This window comes from Anser cygnoides, chromosome 1 (genome assembly GCF_040182565.1).
Source record: "Anser cygnoides isolate HZ-2024a breed goose chromosome 1, Taihu_goose_T2T_genome, whole genome shotgun sequence".
Taxonomy (NCBI): domain Eukaryota; kingdom Metazoa; phylum Chordata; class Aves; order Anseriformes; family Anatidae; genus Anser; species Anser cygnoides.
This window is the reverse complement of record NC_089873.1, coordinates 69,107,117-69,128,560: the sequence shown is the minus strand read 5'-3', so window position 1 is coordinate 69,128,560 and position 21,444 is coordinate 69,107,117. Positions and strand designations below refer to the sequence as shown.

The 21,444-nt window shown below is 38.0% G+C and overlaps 1 protein-coding gene across 1 annotated transcript; it reads left to right on the top strand.

Annotated features, from left to right (window-relative positions):
- The first annotated feature begins 8,938 nt into the window (after nt 1-8,938).
- Nucleotides 8,939-17,289, top strand: RERGL (RERG like). The gene is made up of 4 exons (XM_066994403.1): nt 8,939-9,194; nt 11,285-11,358; nt 13,937-14,073; nt 15,213-17,289. The coding sequence occupies exons 1-4, from the start codon at nt 8,939-8,941 to the stop codon at nt 15,493-15,495; spliced, it is 750 nt and encodes a 249-aa protein (XP_066850504.1). The 3' UTR covers nt 15,496-17,289.
- The last annotated feature ends 4,155 nt before the right edge of the window (nt 17,290-21,444 follow it).

Sequence of the window (21,444 nt, the reverse complement as noted above, 5' to 3'; positions counted from 1 at the left end):
ATATAACTATTAATAGTAATTTGGATTATATATATATAAAAAAAAATCTTCAGAGTAATTTCACCTATATACAGAATGTAAAAAAAACCAACTACTTATTACAATTTTTATCTGTAGTAGAACCTTATATCTGAACCCTTATCTTAGACTATAAGCATCTTACTCTGAGGAAATTACATGTAGTAAAGCATTAGGTAGCCCTAAATGAAAATATGATGCAGTATATAAAATTAGAAAAAGTGACCATAAAAAAATTAAACCATTTCAAAATTTAAATTTCTATTGTAGGCTTTAATATAAGAAGGGTTATTTAAAAACAAAACAATAATAACAACAATAACAAAAAACTCAGGGTATTAAATGAACTAGTTTTCCAAGGACTATTCTACCAAGAGCACTGGAGTGTTCTAGCTAGAATGGCACACTACTGTACACTAATAAATAATTCTAATTATATTCTACCTGCAAAGTCTCTGGGAATATTTTAAAGGTGCAGAAGCTTATTAGAGAGTGCAAGCAATATCATGTGGTTATGTTATGATTTACCTGTTCTGGCTGATAGATTTTAGACTGCTCAGCACCTTTTCATATAAATTACATCTTGCAATATCAGTACCTTAAAGAACTTCCAAGATCTTTTAAAAATGGCTTCTGTGGTTCAATCATAATTGCAATGGGAATGAACATAAAATACTAAAATTGAATGACATTCAAGTAAGTTTACATCAAGTAAAAATATTTCTACAAAACTGGGTATTTGTACTAATGGAAATATTACTGCTTCTCTTTGGACAGTCTTGTGGATCTAGAATCTTAGGTACCATCTGATTAGATGAAAAAAGAGAGTGAAATTAGCCACCCTGTGGCCTAATTCATCTTATTTTTTTCCTACTGTTTAGATGTAAAGGGCAGGGAGCTCTCTTAGTACACATTCTACACACAGACATGGTATTACATTACAAAAATAAATTTCTAAAAACAGTCTCAAATTTAAATGTAATCAGTTCAAGTGAACTATTGTACTGTAAGTAACAGAGAACTCCATTTGCATTTGTCATCCTTTGTCAGTCAACATACTTCTTTATAGAATAAATCTTTTAGAATAATAGAACAATTGAAGTTGGAATGAGCCTCTGAAGAGTGACCAGTCCAACCCTCCTCTCAAAGCAGCACCAGCTAGAGCAGGTTGCTTGGGACTGTGCCCAGCTGCATTTTTAGTCTCCCCAAGAATGGAGCATCTACAGCCTCTCTAGGCAACTTGTTAAAGTGTTCAGTCAGCTACACAGTTATAAAAGGGTTTTCTGATGTTTAAACTGAGTTTCATCTATTTCATATTGTGCTGTCACTACATAACACTAAGAAGAGTGCAGTGTTGAATCAGATTGGTAAACTGATCCAAGATAAAAACAAATGCAATACAATTTCTTGACGTTTATTTTTATATCAAATCAGCAAGCTGATCTGTTCAGTCAAGGGTCCACAGAATTTAATGCTAGAGAGGTTGCAAAAATCCCCAGGAAGGAATAGGAGGAGAGTGAGGCTACCCCTTTTGGCTGCAAACCATCTTCTACCACCTGTGGAAACCTCTCTCAGAGCTGGAAACAGACGTGTAGTTTCCTGCAAAGGTTAGGTTCTGATACTTTTAGAACATTTTATCTGAGGACTGAACATCTCCCTTAGCACAAAAATTTATGAATAAGTTTTGACTATTTTAATTTTCTAATTTATTTCACTAATATAGTTGGATGTAACACAACTTCAACTTGAAAGCACTCTAAACTTCACAGTACTAACCTAGCAGAAGCTAGAAGCTTAGGAACTGCTTATTTATGTTTTGATCTAATAATTCCTCATCTAAAAGATACTAGTATGAGGTGTCGTATATCTAGTAGCAAAACTTTATAACAGATAAAACACAAGCAAACATTAAAAAATATAGTAAAAAATATAATATCAAAATACAAAACTTTAAAAAAGAAACTGTGCTTCTCTTTCTCACCTCCCATAATGATTCAAATTGTGGATTTATAGAGATGTAAGACTCACTGGGGGAAAAAAATATCTATTGTCTACCTCATATCTACTGCTCAAGCATACAGATTTTGCAGACCATGTCCACAATCAATAAATGCAGGAGATGTCATTTTGAGAAGCAAGAGAATTGCAGATGACAAGGAACATGCTCATCTGGAGTCTTCCTTCATCTCTAAAATGATGGAAGCAACCTCAAGCCTCTGTTTATTGACATACCTGACATTAAATTGTCATACTGGCCCCAAAGAGAGGGTAAGACTTTATAGCTCAACACTAACATCTTAATACCATCCAGAAAGACCTTGCTATCATTAAACATCAACATATCTCACATGTTTATTTGAGATAAGAACATATGTGTTGGTGCTTTATTGCAGAGTGACTAAAATTATGTAAATTCAAACTCTAGCTTATCTCAATGTAACTAATTTGGGAGCTCTCAGTAGGGCATTCATCACCAAGTAGGCTGAATGAACATCAGTGACCACCAGAAGACATTTACTTTCACTGTAGAAATAGGTCAGGTATCATTTCTTCTCAGAAGCTTTAAAAGTGACTGGCACTCCAATCAATTTCAAAGTTCATTCCAAGTCTGTTTTTTCTACTTTATTGTCAGTGGAATCTTGGCATCTAATGTTGTGCTAGTATCATCTATTTCCGGGGTTCTGTTTCTTTCATATATTTTGGGGAAAATAGATCAGTCACATTTTCTGCAGTTTTTGAATATGGGTTATTTATTTCTAGACTGTGGGAAAAGTAATATAAAACATAGGTTGGATTGATTTTTCTAATGCTACTTTCTCTTTGACACATCCCAAAACAACATTTTTTCCCTAAGGAGTTAAAAATCAAAATTAATATAAAATAAATATGAATATAAATATATTTTTAAAAAGACAGCAACTACCTTGTGGCTTTTTTTTTTTTTTTCTTACTTTCCTGGTTGTCATCAAGTCTTAATTGCTCCTAGTAGGTGAGCTTGTGATTTTTTTTTCTTGAATTGATGGAATAGGATCAGTATTTTTTCACTATGTATCCTATATCCTAACTATTAGTAAAACAAAAACAACAACAAAACGTGAACATCTGAACTGGCAGAACAACAGAAACCATGAATGTACACACTGTTCATCTTGTATGCTGTTCTAGGCAGGGCACTGGCTAGACTGTTTTACTGCTAGTAAAATTGCCCTTTGAAAATTAACAGTGATCACCCTAAGTATTTTTAATAAGCCTTCTGAACCTTAGGTCCAAACACTTTAGGAGAATCAAGATAGACTTTCTGTAAATTATAATGTGAATGAGAATTTCGAATAAACTATTCCCACTGTTGAACATTGTCTCATTGTTTTTGCATACAAACAACAAAACTTGAATGCTTCCTTTTTGCTTTAGTCTGTAAGCACAACCAATGGCAACTATTTTAGGATCTCATTCTGAGCATTAAGAACTAGAAACAGTTTTAAAAGTATCAACAATTGTATTTGGTCAAAACTCTTCTCAAATCAGAGAAGAAAATTTAGGTGAGAAAAAAAAAATGCACCCAATAACCTTGTGGCAAAGGTACTTGCCTGGAGTATGAGAGTTCCTTACAATATTTTTATTATAGCTTTTAAAAACAAAACGAAACAAACAAACAAAAAACCCTACATGACAAAACAAAAAACAGCTTGTACAAATAGGTGAATGACAGAGAGTAAGATCTGTTTATGTCCCCTCAGAGCACTGCAGTCGCCTGAGATGTAGGAGAAAGAATTTCAAATCCTTCTTCTGTCTGATTCGGGATAGGGACTTGAGCACATTTTTAAAAATCTTAAACAAATACTCCTCAATGACAAGATTATTTAGTTACTCTAGGATGATACTCTGTCTTATTTTAAATCCCTTGCAAAGGATATCTGAAAGTACAGGTTCTCCTTCCAGTGCCAAAAGAGGAAAAAAAGCTTAATGTCCTTGAATTATTTCAAAAAGTAACATTGATTTCTGGACAATTTCATTAAATTCTTTAGAAATATGTATATATATTTTTAAGTTCTGAAATTATTAATGACTTCCTCCATATGCGATGTTTAATTTATTACTGTAAATCATAGAAATTAAATTCTAGTGCAGACCACAGTTTAAGTATTTTGTTATTGTTATTTTTGTTACAAATACATCTGCAAAACTTGAGATAACATTCCCCAAGGCACTAAAAATAAAAAAGACACAAACTTTATATTGGAATCTGGGGTATAAATACCCTCTTACAAGCATATAGTCTTGTAACTCAGATTGTGCTGATCTTTGTGAAATATTAAGTTAAATGTTTAACTACACAGAAAAAGTCATCTGTTTTCTGGAAAAAAAAAAGTCTTACTGAGCAGAGCAGAATTTGGTTTAAAACTGGAAATTACAATAATTATATATAAAGAAGATATATGCCATTTAAAATCTCTTGCCTCTTGTCATTAACATCCTAATTACTCAGGAATTTAAGAAAGATTTTTTTTAAAGCTCCCATATGGCAGCCCAAGCCATATGAAAAGACTATTTTTATGCTTTAATGTTTGCATTACAGTGAAACTTAGAGGCCTTTATCGTGTGTTAGTCCCTTAATAGTTATACGTACCAAACATAATCTGTGTCCCAAAGTTTACATAAAGCAGATGTTAACAGAATAGATGTTCTATGTGGCTAATTACTTAAAGTAAGAAACTGAAAATCAACTTGACAGTTCACTGTGCAGTAATGTAATGTTGTTCTGGGACTTCCACAAGCCAAAGTACACTATTTACTCATGAATCACACAGCTCAGTTTTTAAAGATTCTGAACATACTTTTCACGCTATTGATAAAAGACTTCTAATTACATGGATAACAGATGATCCATACTACCAACTTGTACGTCTAGATGCCTCTGATTTCATTCCCACACCGACCACAAGCTATTCTCACTAGGCTAGCTGGTATCCCAACTTTCTATGGGACCATCTGTCTTTGGGACAGTGTTTGACTACAGGTGTGCAGCACTGTGGGGGCATGTAAGGTAATGGCCTCTGCAACAGAACTAACCCTGTGGTACTGTCCTTACTTCTAAGCCTTATCAGCTAGGAGGCGTACCAGGAGACTGCAAAATCCTTCATGATACCATGGGGAACACACACTTAGAGAGACTGTGAGAAATCTGAGACAAGCTATGAAGTTTTGTTTGTGACATCCAACGTGACTCGAGTACTAATAGTATTTTATCACAGATCAGTTTTGTAATTTCTGCTGAAAAACACTTTTTTTCACAGTCAGCATGGTAAAATTCTAATCATTGAACATAAGAACGTGCCTCCAAGAACAATTCATCATTTTCAAGGGGAAAATGGATGTTTTGCATCTTTTCCATTACAGCATGTAAAGAGAACACAACATCAGTGGAATTGTGCTGTATTCTGTTTTCTCTCTGTCATGAATAAATCATAGAGAATCACAGAATCATAGAATCATAGAATAGCTCAGGTTGGAACAGACCTTAAAGATCATCTTGTTCCAACCCCCTACCATAGGCTGGGACACCACCCACTAGATCAGGTTGCTCAGGGCCCCATCCAACCTGGCCTTGAACACCTCCAGAGATGGGGCATCCACAGCTTCTCTGGGCAACTGTTTGTGTGCCTAAATACCTTTGAGTATCTCACTGAGGAATGTATCCAAGTTCATAGATGATGAAAACATCACATTTGGCTGAAAAGCCCATACTTCTCGTTCTGTTAGTTTTGTTGTGGTTTTAGACCTCTAGTTAGCCAGTTCACATGCTGTGGAAGCTGTTAGAGTACCAGATGTAAAATTTGCAGTGCTCTTCCTAAAGATTTGATGAAAAGTAGGCTTTAAGAGACAGGTCTTCTCTGGAAGACATTATTCTTTAAGCCAAACAGAGACTGCAGGGACGGAAACACCAAGAAGCTTTAGAAATCTTGTGTCATTTGGTGCAAAGAGCCGGCACCTGTTTCACCAGGTGGTTTCTAACTATACTTTTTGGATTGAGGCATTATGGTTGTACACAGAGTACAGATAGTCATGTACTCCCAATTCCACCTTATTTCCAGCAGTGTAACTGCTGGAAAAAAAAATGTTTTTTAGATGTTAATTTTCTCCACAAGCAGTTTTGGCTCGAGGAGGGCCTGGCACCAAGCTGTACAAATCCTCATCTACAGAACTGGAGGGTGAAATGCAAAGTGACCTCAGCTGATCAGTGATCTGCAGACTTGCGAAAACTTCCAGCTTAATTCAGAATCAATCCTCTACCATGTTCATGACAGATGTTGCTGACCTGGATAATAATTTTTTTCCATTATATACATTGGAAACCTACTATTTTCCATAGCAAAGTTTTAGACATGTAATCAAGGTTCACTCGATTCTAACCTGAACACCTCAGAGTTGACTCAGTTTTGACCACCAGACCTGAAACTCACATGTGAGCTTCTGTTCACTAGAAGAATGAACTATGTTCTGTTCACCTCTGCACCTGTACAGGCATTTACACCCCTGGGTAATGAAAGCAAAACCATTCCAGTACAGAGGAGTGGCCAGCACGGATTTGGTGCTGGAAGGACCAAAACCACGCAATTTTACAAGTTGCAGAGATGGGCAATCAACCACAAACCCCATAACACTTCAAGGAGAGGAGGTGGCTTATTTTTAAATTGCACTAATTCCATTCAAACAGCTCTACTGACAAAAAGGAGAGGGAAGCATGCACAGATAGAGAAAGCAGGCAGCTGATGCATTTTAGAGGCATCACTACTTCATTTGCCATATTGTTCAACTACAACCACAAGCTTTTATACTAAATGTTAAAGCTAGGCAAATAATTCATAAAGAATGTGTTTACTTTGCAACATTTCTTCTAGCAGACGACACTTTCTTTCAAGCATACTACTATTCAAATAAGCTGATCAACAAATATATGAATTCCATATTGAAAAAATGACATTGTTTAGATGAAGATTGGTTTGCTCCCTCATAGATGAGCAACTGTTGCATTTGAGTTTTGTGTGGGTGCACACATTAAAGAAATTTGAGATCTGCCCTCCATGTGTGGAGAAATTCAAAAATATCTCTGTATATATATTTGTAAAATGCAAATGCAACAGTAATAACAGGAAATCAATAGCAAAGTTTATGATTAAGACTAACTGATTTAGATTGGATATTCAGGAATTCCTTCCACTGTAAATTTTCTCAATTCCATTTAGTTCTGGGAAGTGATGGAGAAAGTCTCTGTTAGACATTAAATATACTTGTTTAATCTTCAGTTAAAACTTAATTTATCTAATGCTTTAAGGAATATGCACATAGAATATACACAACTAACTATCACATTCTTCTCCAGATTTTTTTTTTTTATTACTAAAAGAAAGGAAAGTTCCAGATAGCATATTCTTTAAAATGGGCAGCACCCTACTTTGTTTATTATGGCTGCTATCTAGATGTGAGAAAGTGCTAATGTTGTTAAGACCATGTAATGGAGACAGGAGAGCTGTATTCTTTCTTTCTCCTTTCATCACCTGTGAAAGTCACAACTTTGATGATGGCTGCACATGGACAAGCAGCTTTAGGCTTTCCTGTTGCAGAGGTTTCAGTGTTTATGAAACAGTAAAATAACAGTAAAATAAACTGGCTGTGCCAGCTATACCATTGGTAAGTCCAGCCTAGTGATCTTGGCATTCATCATTCATCTTTTTTTCAAAACCTAATGTTACAATAGCCAGAGAGGGTCAAACTATGGTTCTTTTTGTTCGGTCAGTAACTTTTGTCTTGTCAGTGAACAGTAGCAGGAAACTACCAAAAACCAACAAACAAACAAACAAAAAGACACCCCACACAGCTAGGTAGGGGCACCCTCCAAATACATTTCCAGCCGTTAACAACTTAATTTTAAGCACTTTGGAGCCAAGTTATGTCTGTGTGTTTATTCTTAAATATATTTTCTTCTGCTAAGCATTCCCTTATATGTTCCCTTCAACTGTAACAAACATATGTTCAAATTCCTTCTCTGCCTCATTTTTTTGATCTCATGTAAATCTGTTGTATCCATATCCACTAGCAATTACATCGAAACAGCACTTACTGAAGTGTTTATACAAAACATAAGTTTTATTCTTTTCAACAGAAGTGAATAAATATATCAGACTAAATAAATATATTCAGCTTGTATAAACAGAATAAAATAGACATGAAAAGCACAAGTAAGTGCAACTTGGATGTTTGAGAAATCTCCTATATACCAGTGGACTATCTAAACCTATACCCAAACATTTTATGCACTTTCAGAGTCAAACAGCCTGTAGAGAGCACTTGTGGAGCCTAACAAAATGCAGTAGCAGGCTCAGCACTTTGTGCCTCAGCTTGCAGATTTGTCGTATTTTCCTGCAACAGATGAGTGCTTTAAGTGTTATCCAGGCACCATCCAGCACATTTAAGCTCTTCGCCAGGCTGATTTAATTCAGTAAAAACATTCACAGGCACAAAAAGCATGCCCACCTAAGTATCTGCAGGACTAGAGGTTTAGTGAGCGACAAGAGCTTTGAAACCTTTGAATGGCAAATATTACAGAGGTGCAGAACATTTATCTCCAACAAATTGCCTCAGTAGCATTTAAAGGGAGTGCAGATCTCTCTAGTTTCTTCACATTCCTGGTACAAAAAGATGACTACCTGAAAAGAAACTTAAAGGCAAAATAAACGAGCACCCTCCCCTGCTGTGGAGCATGTCTTTATTATTATTGTTTATTATTTATTATTGTTATTATTATTATTCTCCATGTTTTTTCCTGCGTCATCTGCACAGGCAGTGGGGGGATGACGAGGGGGGGAGGAGGAGGAGCGGTAGCAGGCGGCCGTGCCGTGCCGTGCCGTGCCGTGCCGGGGCGATGTCAGGGAGCGGCGGGGCCGCCTATAAAGCGGTGGCGGCGGGGAGTGGGCGACAGGGGTGCTGTGAGTGGGCGAAGCTGGTCGTGGTGGGCGGCAGCGGAGCGGAGCGGGCACGTCGGGTAAGGGGGCGGGCTGGGGGGCGGCCTCGGCTCGGTAGGCGCCGCGCCGCTCACTCCGGCGCTTGCTTCCCACCCGCAGCACCGGTGGTGCGGTTTCTGACGCGGCGCTTCATCGGGGAGTACGCCTCCAACGCCGGTGAGCGCCGGGGGCTTCTCGGGAAGCGGGGCGGGTGGTGGTGGTGGGGGGGGGAGGCAGGAGCGCAACTTTCCGGGAAGGTTTGAGTTTTAGCTGACTTATCGGCGGGAGCTCCTGGCCACCCGTGAGCTCCGGGGGCGGGGCGGGCGTCTGCGGGGATTGCGCCTGCAGCCGGCCCCGTGTGAGCCGGGCTTAGGGAGGGCAGATAACCCGCTGCTTCCGAGAAGCTCGGGGAGAGCTCCTCCGCAGAGGAGATAAAGCGGAGAGTAAAGAAATAAATTGTTAATAAAGTTCTATTGAGTGTCTCCTTACCAACCCTAGAAGAGCAGTGAAACATTGTTTATCAGGCAGCCCTGATTAGTCAGGGCATAATGTCATGTCCCCCGCTTTTGCAGGATAGCTTTGTTGGAAGTCTGGCTGTGCTGAGGGTAGAAGGTCTCACTTGTATCAGAATAAGCGCAGTGATCCACAGGGCACCTCTAAGATCTTGGAAGATGGCAAAACAGGACTTGGACGTCCACATTTTGGGTAGAAGCCATATAAGCAATGTTGAACTGCTATGCAAACACCTCTGGAAGTGTGCTGTTCCAGCTGGTGTGGCATGAGAAGGCCCAGAGCTTAAAATGCCAAGAAGACTGCATCTACCTCATTTGTTCTGCTAAAGTCAAGAACTTTTTTCCAAAAACTTTTTTTTTTTTACAAAAATCAGAGTAGTCAACGATCCACAAATTAAAAAAAAAAAAGCATTAATTAGCTGAATTTCAGTCAGATATCTAAATTAACTTATTCTGAAAGTAGGTTACAGTTGTACAAAAGTGCTCTCACAAAGTAGCCACTATGCAAACAGACTCCAAGGACAGTTTGAGATGGCTTATCTGAAGTCTGAACATGCAGATTATGTGGTGCTCTCAATGCTCCATGGGTGATCTAAATCACAGCTAAAACCAGGTTTCCTTGTTTTGAGCCTCTGAAAGTGCTAGTCTCAAAAAAGACATATAAATGCCCCAAAACATTTTTACTTCTAAATAAATATTTGTTAGGAGATAAGTTTAATTCAATTTCTAAAGAGGCAGAAGGGGGAAGAAAAGTAGGAAAATGAGTGTTAAAGTGCACATTATCCCAGAACGCTTAGTGGAATCGAAGTATTTAAAAAAAAAAATTAATTATGGAAAACATCAAGGAGCTGAGGGTTTGATTCCCTGGGATGCTTGCAACTCATAGTTCACATCAGGTGAACTCTTAAGCAAGAAGAATGATTCAGGTGAATGTGGTGCTGAACCAAAGATACTCAGTTCCAGAGATCATAGCCTTAACCATTCCTTCCTTACGTGCAGTTTGAAGTGTATTTTCAGTAGTGCCAAGAGCAGTTCCTGTCTTCGTAGTTCGGTAGCACTGAGGAATTATACTGTAGAAAGCCTGCTGATGAATGTTACTGTGAATGTGAGTTCGTTACATTTTCTTAGAACAAACTACAGCTTAAAAGAATAGTGACAACCTGGCTACAGTAGAGTTCCCAGGGTTGCTAGTGCTCGCGGTGAATCTTAAATCTTAGAGCTGACTCTACAGAAAAGTTTTAGGATTTAGACTAAGGACATTCTCATACTAGTTAATATTTACAGGATAACTCTTAAAGCATCAGATTTCATGGTAAATAAACATTATTACTAAAAAGTGACTTCTGTGCAGAATCAGCAATTACATGTAGGTTGGCTTACTACTTTCATAATCCTGAACATTCATAACAAGGTCATCAGCATTTAGCTGTTTCAAAGAGTTGTGTGTCCTTTATGCCTCTGTTTGAGAAGAAAACTAGGGTCTAAAAGTAGTGCTTCCATGGGAACGCCAGTGAAATGGTGTTGGTTGACCTAAAGGACTGGGCAGCTCAGGTGGTGCAAAATGAAATGGGATTGTTTCCATCTGAAAAAATAAAATAAATAAATAAAGGAAACCTATAATACCAAGGGAACTAAAAGGCCTCTCAGAATTAAATAGCAAATCTCATCTTCATCACTTTTTTTTTAACCACTATTTCCAGTCACTTTAATGCTGTTTTTCATTGAATGCAATATATTTTATTATATTTTTTTTAGAATGTATCTACGCTAAACACTTAAGCCTGGATGGGAGGCAGATGCACTTGGAAATTTATGACCCTTGTTCACAAGTAAGAATTTTAGGAGGCTGACAAAATCTATTCCTCGTTCTACCTGTGTGATGGTGGGGAGTTGCAAGCATTCTGTCTGTACTTGGAATTTGTGCTTGCTCTTTTTATTTGGAAAGACTGAATCTTTATAGTTGCTGTGGCTCAGAAACTATGTACTTTCTCAATTCATGGAAGAAGCCCTTCAGTGCTTAAATTTTTCTGTAAATGCTTTTGCATTTTGGAATATTAACAGGAATAATCTTTCCCACTTCCATATGATTCAGGTAAATATAGAGAAAACACAATTTTCTCAAATTCACTGAACAGACAGAATTTAGTTTATAAAGCAAGTTATATGGCTTAAATGGCTGCAGAAACGGTCAAAGTGGATAGGCCTGGAAATGAGCCTTCTATTCACACATCTAAGGAAAGCTATAATGCAGGCTTCTACATGTTGACAGCTGAACTTTGATCACAATAAACCACTCTGAAATGAAGTGTTTTTGTACTAATTTCTTTCCTGCTGTTACAGGAATACAGAAACTTTGGTACTATGTAACACAGGCAGACCTAGATAGGTCTGCCTGGCTATTAGTTCACAAGAATCCCTTTTTTGGTCTTGATTTTTGCCTCTTACTGACCAGGATAATGAATGCTAAAGCCAAAGCACTGGGAGTCTGGCTCAGACTTGAGTTCAAGGACATAAAAACTTAACCCAGTGAGTATATAAAACAAACCCCTAAGGAGATCTGCCTTCTTAGAGACAAGCAAGTTTTACTTGTCCCAGGGCAAAGCAGATTGTAACATGGCACAGGGGCCATTTTAATATATTCCATGGAGTCCTCCCTTGCTATACAATCTGTTAGAAGCTGCTTTTCTGTAGACTTGTTTCTACCTGTCTCAGACCTCTTACCTAAGCCCACCTATAGCTTCTACTTACTGTATATTCAATTCTGTGGCACATGAACAACTTTTTAAAAGGATGCTTGAAACACTGACAGTGGCAGCTAGCTAGGTCAAAGCAAACTATACTGCTCTATGTATGGGCAGGGAGTTTCGTTGCCTGAACATGGGCACTCTTTGCTTCTAAGATCAGAAGTCAGCTGTCTGTGTTAAGGGCAACTCCTATTGAAGGTCCTTTTCTAGCACTCAGTTATGTTCATCCTTGGAAACAATGTCTAACATCTGCTGAACTGCCTTCTGCTTCTCTCACCTGCAGAGGAGTAGGTAGTGATCAGGAGGGAAGGTGATGGTAATGCTTTTTTCCAATAGGACTGGTGATTTTTAGAAAGAGACGGATGGGGTATGGATGTCCTGTATGCCCAGGGAGCTGGGGAAGAAAAACAGATCCTAAGAGAAGGCCAAACTGGGGAAGGAAAAGTCACTGTCTTTGTTTCTGCTTCCTGAAATCTTGCTGCTCTCTGCTTCCCTCTGGTAGCTAAAGCCCTTCTCTGCAGACTTTCCGTCTGGGAAACAGCTGTCACACACGAGTCACCTTTCCTGACCCTAAACCTGTTGCACAGTCACTACAGCATTCAAAAACTCTTCACTAGTGAAGACACTGAAGTCGTCAGACAGTTTTGGAAACTTGTTTCATCTTTTGTTTCTCATGCACCCCCTATCACTGCCAACATTGTCACCATCCCTCATTCAAAATTACAGCCTTGGTACAGCTGTGTTTATGGTGCTACAGTGCTGCTGTGGTGCTGAGCTAATCAAGGTAGCCAGGGTGGGATACTGGTGGGTGTTATACGCTGCAAAGAGCACAATATTAAACTTAAATAGTCCTCAAGTTGCTGTCCAACGTGTTTTCCACTGAGCACATGTTCTAGTCTATGTTGGTGAACTGCCAGTATCTTACCTATCTTGGGTCACGTGGCTCTTGCCAACCGCAGCCACCTGTAGGGATAAGCTAATATGAAGTATTTTTGAAATTACCTTCCTGAGCTTAATGGGACAGTTTGCAGCTGTTGATTTCTAGAAATCATGAGAGTGACACTTTCTTGGGGTGAAAGGACTCAAACACTAACTCCCATTATCCCTTGAGCGGCTTTTGTCACCTGTGGTGTTTAAAGTCAACTGCGGCTTGAAAGGAGATTTGTCTAGCCCTATGGAAATTCATCTTGTGGGTAAACAGTGCTTCAGACTTGAACAAAGCAAAGAAAAAACAAGAGAAGAGAACAAAGAAATTTTAACTAAATAATTAAGCTTATTGTAGTCAGGCTATTAGGAGCATACATAACAGAGCCATAAGCAGAAACCCCACAAATACAGATGGCCCACATTTAATTCTCCTGTAACTGCAGAATGTTGAGCATATATATGCCAAAAGCAGTGGCTGTACAGTTAATGCAATTTTACTGCTTAAAGCACAGGTGTTTCACAATGAATTTGTTAGTGCTCCAAAATGCAATCTGCAGTGGTATTTATTAGGTTTGTGGAGTAGGACTCACCTGAAGTCAATGTCAGCACCAAGACTTATTAATATCTTTTGTAATGAAAGATGCAATGTTCTCACATTCACGCTGTCAAAGAAAATACTCGAGTGATAACAGTAACGATCTTTTTGCATGTGAATTTGAACTTCTTTCAACCACAGCAGGGGAAGCTCTCCCTCACAGATGAGCTCCACTGGGCTGATGGATTCATCATTGTTTATGACATCAGTGACAGAGCATCATTTGCAAAAGCATTGCTATACAGAATCCAAGAGTCTCACATAGAAGCTTGTAAAAAGTAAGTGGCATTATTTTTGTTTCTCTCAGCAAAACATGCAAAAAAGCTAAAAACACTTCTGTGAGCTGTAGGAATCCTAGTAACAATCAAAATCCAGCAGCATAGCATAACACTGACAATGTGATACTTGAAGGTAAATTGCGTTGCAGATTAAAACTTGTTTCACTGTGTCCAAAACCAAGTGCACTAAGATCTTCATTCTCATTTCTTACAGCAATATGTTTCAAATAATTGACATAAATCTGCCTGCTGTGATTTACATAGGTAAAAAGCTGTCACAGTCATCCTGTGCTTTTGCTTCCCCTACTAATGTTCATATTACCAATGGAGATGCACCAGTGAGGAATTCAGAGAAAGCGTTTCCTACAATAAATTAACATACTATGAATTTCTCCTAAGCTGCCTTTAGCAGCGATCCCCATGTCATTGATGCACATGGGTGACCACAGAGTAAGAAACAATCCACTTACATTCAAAAAGAACAACCAAAATTGCATGTCTGAGTACATGTGGGGGTGTGTATTCCTGTATCGGTCCACTGAGGTGCTTTCTAAGTAAATGAGTGAAATATTTTTCTTATTACCAGAAGTGGAGTGAAAAATAACACTTCTCTGTCTGTTTTGCTGCTGAGCTTCCTTAAATAGGGTTTATTTGGAAGTGGTAATTTTACTAAAAGCTTGCAATTAGGATCCCTTTTAGAATTAGGATTTTCTTCTCAATGACAACATTCACAGTGATCTTAGGTGCATCTCTTTGACTCTATTCTGTTACCTACAAATGGAGAATATGTTCAGTTTTCTTCTTCGTGACATCCAGGAGCTGATAATATCCTCAGCAGTATACAGTGTGAAAACTGCAGTGAATGAAAAGTAGATGAAATTACTGAATAGAGGAGCTAAAATGAGAACTTTCTGATCGATGTCACAAGAATACCTTGCATGGAAAGTCCTTTAATGTTTGACTACAGACAATAGAAGACTATAACTCTACCTGGTAAGGTTAGGGTGGTAGTTTTTATTGTTTGTTTGAAGTGCCTCTTATCCTGAATATACAGACATCATGTACACACTGTCTATTGCATAGTGTACAACACAGTATTTTATAATCTTTTCTCTAATTTAAACTTTTTTTGATTTCAGAATGGTTGAGTCAGCGGTGGTTTTGGTTGGTAAGAAACAAGATTTATGCCACATGAGGGAAGTTGGCTGGGATGAAGGACAAAAGCTGGCAATGGATAACAAGTGCCATTTCTGTGAGCTGTCTGCAGCTGAACATTATCAGGAAGTTGTGGCAATGTTCACAAAACTCCTGAGGAATATCACCTCAAATTTCAAAGCAAAGGAAAAGAGAAGACCAAGTGGATCAAAATCAATGACCAAGTTAATCAACAATGTGTTTGGAAAGAGAAGGAAATCTGTGTAAAAGATGGTTAGTCCTGAATTAGGAACAAGCTGAAATAATGGAACACAAGCAGCACTTGGTATTCAATCAACTTCCTCTGAAGTCAGCGTCTGGAGAAGAAAGACAGTATAAACCAAAGGTTGGAGATAGTATAGTCAAGGGGACAGGGTCTAGACCTAGGAGATCCAACCTACTATTTCCAGTTCTACAACAGATTTAATATGTTAGGGCTATGTGATTTAATCTCTAAGCAGCTCCTTCCACTCTTTATCTCCTAAGTTCTTCAGAGCAGGGAGTTTTATTCTGTATTGATTCAACATCAGCATGGACTTGGACAGAGCTTCTAGGTGTGGCTGAGTATAAGCAGCCATTATCAATGAACTCAGCATTGCTTACCAAAATCTTTCTTGAGAACTCGGAGATGTAGCTTTTTGTGCAAGAACACTTGCACTAAAGAAAAGCAAAATATTCCTATTATGTATGATAACGTATTTAACTCAATAAAGAACAGTTCAGAGCCTCATGAGCCTAAAGGTGCCTAACACCTTCTGACATTCATACAAATTAAATGTTTAGACAGCAAATCTACAGAAGATACTTACCATCAAAGCTACCTTGTGGACGCACCAGAAGTAGGGAATCAGATAAACAAGGCAGTATTGTCTTCTGTTTCGTATCTTCTTTGTGGTGTTTTTTTTGTTTGTTTGTTGTTTTTTAGTGATAAAGTAGAGAGGGCTGAGGAGGGTAGGAACTGAAAAATGTTAGTCAGTGAGCAGTGGACTGTTTTAGCAAAATCATTATCTAGCTAGGGCCAGTGTTAACAGCTTGGACTGATCATTTTCACAGAGCAGTTTTCCTGCATTATAGTACAGTTTCTTTACTGGTAAGGTGGATATGCCTGTTCAAGAACTTAATTTCTGCGTGAGTTTAAAGGTCAGCCTGCTGGTAGGAGCCATGCTCCTAACTTGCACAGAGTTTTTCCAAAAGACCAGTGTTTTTACAACTGAGTCATCGCTGTGGTATTGAAATGCCACTTGACAGAGCACTAAGGAGCACTAGCTACACTTTTCAAATGTGGCTATTAAACATCAGACAGTTCTAAATATGCTGTCAGTTGACATTCAGAGCTCTTTCTGTAGATTTAACTAAATAAGGGCTTAGCCCAGCATGTTTGAAAGTGCTGTGCTCATACAGAAATCATGAAAGGGAAGAGGAATGATCCAAAAGTGAATTACTGCTTCTTGCTCAGTCCAGAGGACAGCTGGGATTCAGTCTTTTTGAGCTTCTGCACCAAAGCCTGCCTCTTCTCTGGAAGGTTTGAAACTGTATTGAAACTGTTAAGATTACTTTATCAGTCAGGACAGAATACTGATTTTAAAATGTCCATAAGATGGCATATAAAAAGCTATATAATCTTAATATTACTGTAGTAAAATAAAAGTAAAGAAAGTTCTAATGTGTTGACCAAAGATCACTTCCTTTTTTTTTTTTTTTTAAGGAAAATAAGCTTTATTTCACTTGTTTTAAGACTACAAATATTGGAATATAGTTCTTACACAATGCTACTTTATTTCGATTCAGATGCTTCTCTGCCATATCAGTAGTGTACTTAAGACTGTATTGTCAGTAGCTGTGAAACTGACCTTGAAGACTACTATTGTACACCTCTCAGCTTTCCAGCACACATGGAATTCCAGAACAGCGATAGACTGTCAGTATGCCAGGGCAGCTATATATTGTCATTTCTAGCATTGTCCAGAAACCTGTTGTTTCTATTTACTGCTATGGTATCCAATAAACTGAATATAAGATGGATGTATTAACACTTTTTTTCTTTACTGTGGTATAAATATATATATATATATATATATATATATATATATAAAACTTCTGTAAAAGGGAAGCACCATGCAGATCTGGAATTTGAATGAGAAGAAACAAATCTGAGAATCAGAGATTTGTGCAAAAGACAGCCTCTAGTTGCAGTTCCTGTATGCAATAAATCCTTCACGTACATTTATTTATACAGTGAACAGTAGATGACTTTTTTTAATCTTTATCCTTAAAAAATTTGTGAAGATAACCACGGAAGCTAATTAGTTTTGATTTTCTGGTATTGGAATATGGACTTCCAGGTAAGTGTAACCTGCAGCATGTCCCATTGTTTTCCCTCCCTTTATTTTCCAGATGGTTTAAGTAGTGAAACATAGAGTGGCTGTTTCCTGGCCTATGTGCTAGGTTGCACTTACCTGGAAACCATCTGAAACAACTGCAAGGTACCCATAGGCTTAAGCATACTGAAATATGCATTATAAACATAACTTGATGTTCTTAAGATCAGGATTTCTGTTGTCTCTTATTGCTGGTAAATGCAGATAAAGAGTGTAGAATTTGGGAAGGAATTCAGTTTCAAAGCACTAAAGCATACACGTTCTTCTACTATAAGTGTATTAAAAGAATGATTTACATGTTGCTAAGTGTTCTAACAACCAATGTAGTATGGTTGTTACCATTTGGCTCAGCCAAATTTTCTTTGCACATCTTTGCATTTTCAAAAATGCAAAGAAGAAACCTGCTTTCAAAAAGAAATGAATGATGATATTTGATGTTTGATGCTTGCCCTTGGTAATGGCATCATCTACTGAACTTACTGAAAAAAGTGGAAATGGAGCTATTTGGGTTGCCATGGATTGTTTCACCATAAGACCCCATTCTTTCTCACCAAAAAGATTTTGAAATTGCCATACAAGAGTTAAAGTTTCTTGTCATGTCAGGAAGTCGTTGTTCAGATGAACTTTCAACAGTTTTGGTAAATTTTTGCCTGAGAAATGCATTCAGAATTGATGTTTCTTCTCACTATCTTCAACTTGAAAAGAAAACAAACAAAACTTAAGAAACAGTGACATCAAAGAGATTCTACTGAAGTATAAAGGTAATAGCCCCTGGCTCCCAAATGCTGTCTCTCAGAGAGCTTTCAGGTGTTTTTTGAAGCTCTTTCTCACTTTAGTTTTGAAATAAACAAGACAGACACAACCTCAGCTTGTTTTCCTGCTGTCATGTCTGCATTAAACTCTTTCTTTCTGTAAATCCCACTATAGTCACACTCACAACAAGGCAAAGGGGAAAATGTCACAGAAAAACTTAAGAGTATGATATTCCTAGAAGGAGGAGTAATTAGGTGTAGCACTGAGTACACCAACCAAACATGCTATTTATTTCTGGAGAAAAAAAAAAAAAGGATAGCAATAAAGAGGTGGAGCAGAATGCTTTGAAGCTGTGCTATACTCTGAAAACAACAGCAAGAAGTACCACAGGTTGCCTAGCCCACTGCTAGAAGCTGACTTCAGAAGTAATTATGAAAGGTAAACACTGAAGCACCAAAACTTTGTGAGTCATGCAGGGACAACCTTGTTCCTGTTCTCTCTATCTGGTTGCACTGTTTTGAGGGTGATGCAGCAGTAGATATTTGAAGATGTCTGATGGTGGTGCTCTGTCCAGCCAGGAGGTAGAAAGACGGATGGATGCTGTGGCTAACAGCCTGAACAGGCATGATGCTGTCTGTCACCGACAGTTGGATCCAGATCACTCAGTGGTATTTTCAGAGGGTGCAGTGTGGAGAATTATTAAGAAGGTATTATGAAGATCACTCAAAGCAAAACTTTTAGACAGGCTACCAGCCTAGAATAATTTAAAGCAATATTAACTTACACTCTTGAATAAATTAGTTCTCACTGTACTTAAAAAAAAAAAAAAAAAGAAACCCCTTCCTCCTTAAGCCAGGAACGCTGGCCTCATTCATAGACTTAGCCTTTACTTGACCATGGAAAATGAATACAAGGGGAAGCTAAATTTTGATACGCTGGTTAAGACAGTTTGAAAAGCAAATCCTTTGCTTTTGTTTGCATGCCTGAATGTGGATCCAGGAATCTGTCAAATTCTATCGTTTTAAAACTTGGGTTTGATTTTTACATAAAGAAGCAGTGTTGTAAATGTTTGTGTCGTGCTGCCCCACCCTGATATTTCAAGACAGGAAGGCTATTCTGGGTAGGAAGTTATTTTTAAACAGACATTACTCTCTCTTAGAAACAGACTGTAAGTTTCTGTCTTCTAATTGCTTTATAAAGTAAATTGAGTCCCTCTGGTTATATAATTAATATCCACATTTAGCCATATATATTTGAGATGACCACTGAGCCATTTACAGCTAAATTCATTTCTTAAGACTGACTAGGAGGTCAGATATGCATTTAATCTCTGCTGAAGTCTGTTAAGCATCCAGAGTTTTTCCAGTGAAGGCCTCTAACAGTACAGAGAAATAGCTACTAGAAGTGAAACAAATGGGGAACAGAGCTGTTATCATGGAGTTTGTACCACATGATCTAAGCAGGTCTGTCCCCTAGTACGCTCCTATGTTCATATTCAGCAGCAAAATGGCATCATATCTATATCGCATAATGTATTTTACTACTTGAGATAAATACAAAGGAAGTCAAGTTTAAAACATTTGACCTTAAAATTATGGGCAGTGTGATATCTAACAAAGATTTCATTTTTAATAGACAACTTTTTAAATAGACTTCACAACTTATTATTATTTTTATTTTTTTTTTCCCACAGAATTGTTTGCTAACCTTTCAGGTGAGTTTCCTCCCAGAAAAAAAAAAAAAAAAAAAACCTTCTGTTGTAAAGATGCTGCGAGCTTCTGAACGTTTTACAACGTTACCTGAGTGTCTGCAAAAAGTAATGCGCTGCTTAATGAGGAAAACGACAGCTTTACTGCTTCCAACATCTCCCTCTCGTGGTGTTTTGCTCACACTTCATCCTCCTCCGTGAGCAATGAAACATTTCAGTTTCTTCTCAGGTTGAAAAATCAATTCTATAAACCCAAGACCACAAACTACAGGTAAAAACCAGTCTCCCACGCAATACTACAAAATTTTTGTATCGATTATGCTGAGCTTAACAATAAGAAATGTAATAGGCTTCTTTTGACTGTATCTTTACTAACGAAACTGCATGCATTTAAAATTTTTTTTTTTTTTGTGAATGACACTTCTGAGCTCAGCTGTTTCACTGAAATAAAGTTCAGCTATCTTGTCTAAAATGCTGAAAGCATGTTAACATACTGCCAATGCATATTAATATCTTCGAAAAGGGCTTGTGAGCTTGTATCATTTTCCCAGCTACTGCTATTAGCCTCATAAGAGGTCTAACCTCCACCTTCTCCTTCTACTGCTTCCTGAAGGTATTTATCCCCAGAACATGGCAGAGAGACATGACAGGGAGCTAAGGCACAGTTAGGCAACGTTTCTTCTCTTATCTGTAAGCTGTAGCACAGATGTACTAGTTCAATCTTTAAACGAGTAAGGTCACTTCCTGGAAAGACTCCAGGAGTGGCTTCATCTGGCCAAATACTGGTATCTCCTAGATTCCCATCTCAGTTAGATGCCTTTCTACCAAAGGATTTACCTCATCAGGGTGATGCCTCAAATAATGTAGATGAATCACACTTCAAAAAGGCATTAAACTCTCCACCAATTATAAAGATAATTAGGATTGGAGATCTCTAAAGTTAGGTGAGATGAATCATGCTCCAAACATGACCCCTTGAGGATCTTTGCTACCTATTTTGCCCTTCTTCTTCAGCTCTACAGAGCCATCTGTCCTACTTTACAAAGTCAATTTAGTCCCTATGGTTAGACAATTAACATCTAACTGGAGCTGACCAGTGGGTTATTTAATGCTAAATTTATTTCATATGACTGATCACGATGCTGGATTATATTTGATCCCTGCTGAACTTCATGGAACACCCTAAAATCCAACTGTCACATGTTGAATTAATGGATGGGCTGAATGGAAATGAAGCTGAGGATAAGTTAACTGAATACTGCTGCAGATTGCTTCCAAGCTAGCTCATTAAAAACTAACTAGCACATCTTGATGCTTCACTGCAGTCTGCAGCACAGA